Below are 6000 nucleotides of genomic sequence, written 5' to 3' on the forward strand. Positions count from 1 at the left end.
TTAGCTAACATTCTGTCTGCGTGGTGTTTTGGGAAACGCATGTTATTTTCAGCCGTTGTAGGAAAGATGCATCGTTTAAAACACTCATCCTTACTTCCTAGCCTGAGGCACAATTTTCATCCTTCATATGTGATGCTGTGTCAGTACTTGTTATTGTGCATCGTATGTACATTTACATTTAGTATGTAGAAACATTTTCTTCACTTTTGGTTTACAAACTCAGGAGTAAAAAAATCAAGCATTAGCCTTGTATGGTAGGTGTAAAAAAAAATTTTTTTTTAAAGACTGTATTGTGTCCAATTACATAGTTTGTTCCTTGAAACAGGTTTTTACTGTTTTGGTTTGACTCCTGGGGTGTTTGATTGATTGGAACAAAAGGAGGTTGTTGTTTAAGGGAATTAAGATTGGGTTTCTCTGAAGGCCCTGATGATTGTTCCCAAGTCCTTGGTGACAGGTTAGAATTACCCCTTTCCATTCTTTTGGCCTGGCCATGGTTAGGCCTTTTCAGGGCCCTCTAGAGCAGGGACAAGGACAGGGCATGGACATCATCTTAACTTCACTGTGTCAGGGGGAGAACCCCTCCTTAACCACAGTAGAATGGACAAAAGACAAGTCAGCCGCATCGTCAGAACTCATGAGCAACTGCATGAGCTATTTGGTGTTGACTTCGGGTTAGAGTAATGTTGGGGTTAAGGATTGTGGTTGTAATTACCTTGTTTCTCCTGGAATGCTGATGGAGATTGGTGCTCATGCTTCCTATGGTTAAGCATTGAGCCACCGTTGTTCCATTGCACAGTTTGAAAAGTAATTCAACTGGCTCTCAACTTTGAATTCATGATTAATGAGTAGCAACCACGCCCAGACCACTCACTCCATCCCTCTCCTCTCTGACCTCATCCTCCACCCATTCCATTACTCCTCTATTTTACCAGCCAGTTATTAAAGTGGATCTTATTAAAAGGCGAGGGAAAAAGCGAATCTATATTTGCATTCAGTCTATAGCAATTCATTAATATTATGACATTTACAGTGAGCTCCGAGGGCCTGCCTGCTACCCTTTTCATTCTAGTGAAATGTTAATTTAAAGTTCTGTCTTTGTAATGGAATAAGAAATCCTCTCTGCCCTATCAATTCATCACCACTGGTGGAGAATACTAATTTGTCTGCCTGGCTTATTTAGACAGGGACCTCTCCTGGAAGATAAGGCAGAATTGGTTTTAAAGTTCTTAATGGAAACCTCCACCCAAAAACTATCTTTTGGTATTTGTTTCATTAGTCCATTGTTGACATAGTCAACCCTGAAAAGGGATGATTTCATATCTTTAAAACTTGAGTGCTGACAAGCAAAAGATTTGATGCAAAATGCATCATACATGGATGATTTCATATCTTGAGTGCTGACAAGCAAGACATTTTGGGACTACGTCAACAATGGACTAATGAAACAAATAACAAAGAGTTTTTGGGTGATTTCCTTTAATGCTGTGAGCGGTGTACCTCATTCAAGTGCTGTTCGTGTGAAAAAATGTCTGTCCCGTCTTTTCCTTTCCCAGACTACTCACTATGTGCACGAGGCACTTTGGCAGTGTGGTGGCACAGACGATTCGGACATACAAGACAGATCAGTTCCCCCTCCTCCTTATTGTCATGGGAAAGAGGACCTCAAATGAAGTTTTAAATGTTATTCAAGGTAATGACTGCATAAATCTCAACAATATCAATGGGTTGAACAATCACATTCTGGTTGAAAATACGTCTTGGAGAGCTCTAATATATGTTCAACCAAATGACTTTGTGACCCTCTGATAATGCTGAAATAGTAATGTATTTGTGTGAATAATTATTTATTTTGTATCCCAAAAGGCATTTTAAAATTGTATTTCTTAAAAGTATTGTTTTTTTACTATTCTTTCAAGGCAACACGACAGTGGATGAGTTGATGATGAGGCTAATGGGTGCAATGGAAATCTTCACAGCTCAGCAGCAAGAGGACATCAAGGATGAAGTATGTATGAGAGGAACTCTGAAAGCACACAGAGGAACAGAGTTAAGTGGGAGTAGATGTTTGAAATGTAAGCCATTATTAGGCCATGGCCACTGAAATATACCATGATTTGTTTCATCACAGGAGGCCAAGAGGGAGCCAATTATTGTGCCATTTGAGCCGATCTCTTATAATTATGCCATAGTTTGTCCGGGAGCTAAATGGGGACATGCTGAGACAAATCGGAATGCATTGTGACTGCCACCAGCTCCACTTAGGGCCAAGGCAAAGAATACATACTCTGAGAGGCCCTTTATCTGGGTCAGGGGAGCGAAAGCACAATTCATTTCCCTCCCATTTTGTTTTAGTTTACTGTGCCTAAGATCATCACAATGGGAGCAGGATACAAACTCTTCTCTCTTTCACCCTTCTCTGTCTATTGCTGCTTTAATCCAATAGAAACTTGACAAACAAACTTCACTCTGAGAAGAAAGCAGTGAAACAGAGGCGGTATTCTTTCATGTGAGGACAGGAATGTGGGGGACAGTATGGCGGGAGTCCCTCTGTGTCAAAGACATTCACCTGACCTCATGAACGCTCTCTTTTCTGTGTCACAATGAATGGATTTATTTAACCATTCTCTCACTTTAGCAGATATTTACTCAACATCCAATAACCAAAGAAATGCATTCTTTAGGTAGTCCTCCTAAGCTGACTACACTAGACCATGCTTTCTCAGGCATACAGTTTGTGTTGTTAGTGATTACAGATGACTCCATACCCTGTTTCTTTGTACTGTATAAACCTCTCATTAATCAGCAGTCTGGAAGAGATGACGTGTCATCAAGCTCAGTCCAATGTGCTCAATACTTAGCATAAACTTGTCACTGCAAGATGTCTTTGAATACCAGTACACATTCTCTCTCGCTGACTTGTCTTTAGACCTTTCACTCTTGTTGATGGGATATAGATTTAGAGAATGAAATGGTCACAAGGTGGTTTCTGTTTCTGAGATGAAAGGCATCTGCAGCAGTGTTTTATAGTAGATTAAAACCGGAGATTGTCTCATGTTCTTCAGCAGAACTTGGCCTGGCTGGCTGGTTGACTGTCTTTCTCATTCCTCGACTCTGTCACATCATATGATGAGTTAGACTCCCACGGTGTTGTAACAATACTAGTTTAGTGACCTTTCAGTGGTTGATTTAGTTTTGCTACAGCATCTCAATCACCGGGAATCATCATTAGTGTTTTGCACACAGCCAGGGGGTAACTGTACGTGAGCCGATGAGTGTTGACACTTCTGTCTGTAACTGGGGTTCCCATTAGGTTCTCATTGGATGCCTACCCTTTCAGAAAAATCCTTAAGACCAATAAGAAACAAGTGGTATGTACGCTATGTGCACATGTCACCAAGCTGTATGTCCTGTGTGACCAGACTGGATGCTACAGTAATATGCTCCATTTAGAGATGTATGAATAATTGACTAACAGGTTTTCATGGGGAGAAGCTCAGTTGAATGCCTTGCTATTGTCTTCGTAGATGCAAAGCAAATATGACAGCTTTTGCTGTGAACAGAAAATCTGTTATTGAATTAGCATACCATCCAATTTGATTCTTAAATAATTAAAATGGCCTTTATGGGTCAGTCTTTTAATTCAACATTTCTCTTCTTGAATAGCTTTTCAATTTGGCATATTTAGAATGTTTCTGTTCATTTATAAGAAAAGTAAGTCATTTTCTGTCAGAATTGGCACCTTGACAAGCCATCTGTCTCCATAACAGTCACTGGTTGTGATAATTACACATGCCTGTCGGGATTGAGGGAAATGTGAAGTGATAATGTCACAAATCAGGAGAACAAATTATCATGAGTGGGTAATGTACGATAGTGATTAATAACCTTAGGAATCTGCAACCACATCCTGTAAATTCCAGACCCTGTCTCTGCTGTGAGGTGAACTTGTCACTCCTAGTGCTCATCTGTTTCTCAAACATTAGAAAGCGCAATGACTTGCTAAATCACTTGACACATGTACAATCTCATTGCTAAATATTTAACTATTTTGACACATTCGTAGGCTCAGTGGGCCTATATTAGTCAAATGCATTAGTACAGTATGTCACCATTTGGACCAGAGAGTTCAAGCAGAGGTCTCCTCAGGCGTTTCACATTGATAAGCGTTTAGGAGATTTTCTCGAGATATTCTCGAGCGGTATCGATTGTCAAGAGACATTGTAATGTAAAAAAGTCATTTCAAATGCTACCTCCGGAGGTTGCGCATGGCACTCGCCCGAGTGTTGCCCCCCTCCACGCAGGGCAGTGTAAACATAATTGGCTCTTTCAGCCCAACACTCCTACATTGTAAATCATAATAGCAGAGCAATGTTTTTGAAACTGATGAAATGTATAGGCATTTTCCTTACATTAGAGACTTGTTTAATTGTTGTTTTTTTGAAATTGCAGTAAAAGACGGTTCATCTGAAATTGACAATAGCTTTACGGGAATATCAGAACACGTCATTTATTTCAATGCAAAAGTGAGCAGGAACACAAGCATCAACTCCATATTAAATTAACATTTTTTTCATGTAATTATTTGCATGATATTGATGAAATTAAGCTAGGTTTGTTCCACTGGATGCCGAAAAGCAATCTAACAATTGTATTATTGGCTGACGTTAGCATTCAACTAACTAGCTAGCTAACATAGGCATTGTCTTACATCAGAGAGCGCGTTGATTCTGCCTACACGGTGGAAGGACAAGCGTCGGGGAGTGACGCCATCTGACGTGACACAATGTAACTTAACTTGCAAGTTATGTATGTGAGGATAATGCAGACATTTTGTTTAGTTTGCTATCTAGCTCTGTATAATATGAATGACTCTGTATGATAACATCACAGACAGAACAATGAGCCAGATATTTCACAGGATGTATAAGTGTGATGCATCCGGTTGGCGTTTCCATTCACTACCAAATATGGTGAGGAGACGAAGCCCAGTGGCGCCAGTGGGAGAAGATGGAGCGCGATGGATTTTGGTCGACATTATGCAAATGTTGTCATCGATGAAACATTTTATCTCAATAGTTTTCTGTTCCCAAAACTATAATATGTTACAGAGTGGACTATGTTTTGTGGAGTTTACCCTTTGCCAAAGGTTTAAAAAAATGTGTTTAGAAGGAGTGCAAGGGCGAATTGAGTTAATGCACACGTGCACTTCAGAGTAGGCGTTCCCTAATGGAAATATGCAAATACATCCTAGAATGCGCCAATAGGATCTCTCTAGCTCAGGCTTGGCTCTGCCCCCCTCCTTGCTTTTTTTGTTCACTTTGACTCATTTGTGCCCACTGGAAACAGCCTGTGTTCTATCCTGGGTTAGTTATAAAAAATCTTTGATAACCGTTCTTGAACTTACATTTTTGCTATTTGAGAAAATTATATTAGCTAACGTAAGCTAGCAGCTATGCCCCTTTGGCAGTTTGTCTTACAGCTAAACTTATGAGTGTATGGACACGGAAATAACCATTGAAATGCCCGCACATGCTTGTGTATTGTTGCATTATTCAGAGTGTGATATGCTAGGGTTGGGTGGAATGCATATTTCCATATCGTCATACCGTCCTTCTCTCATCCCGGGATTTACGGTGTCACCGGTTTAGTACACACGGGGGCGCCCAAAAAATAATTGTGCAAAATTAGCACGAGTAATAGGTAATTTCCATGGCGGCTGCTAGCTAAATATGCTAACGAGTGCAAACGCAAATAAACTAATTGCATAGTCAGGCAATCCAGCTCATAAAGTTAAACATATAGAGGTAGGAGTTACTGAATGTCATTTTTGGTCAGTTTAGACATTTACAAATGAATGTGAACAAAAGACATGCAAGCGCATATCTAAAATGCTTCTTATTGTAATTTCTGTTCGTTATCAAACTTATTTTGTGTTGCAGTTGCACTTTTCCACTCAGAGAATTCAAGAATGGGCATTCTATCAGCAGACAGCGCTCTGCT

General features: G+C 40.0%; 1 protein-coding gene across 2 annotated transcripts in view; it reads left to right on the plus strand.

Moving 5' to 3' along the window:
* Window positions 1-6000, plus strand: part of LOC106584329 (FAS-associated factor 1) — an 88284-nt gene that overhangs the window by 61506 nt on the left and 20778 nt on the right. For both annotated transcript variants that reach the window (XM_014169485.2, XM_014169487.2), the window contains exons 14-15: window positions 1554-1690; window positions 1917-2005. In XM_014169485.2, the coding sequence (XP_014024960.2) occupies window positions 1554-1690; window positions 1917-2005 (226 nt within the window). The remainder of the gene's footprint in view (window positions 1-1553; window positions 1691-1916; window positions 2006-6000) is intronic.

This window comes from Salmo salar, chromosome ssa23 (genome assembly GCF_905237065.1).
Source record: "Salmo salar chromosome ssa23, Ssal_v3.1, whole genome shotgun sequence".
Taxonomy (NCBI): Eukaryota; Metazoa; Chordata; class Actinopteri; order Salmoniformes; family Salmonidae; genus Salmo; species Salmo salar.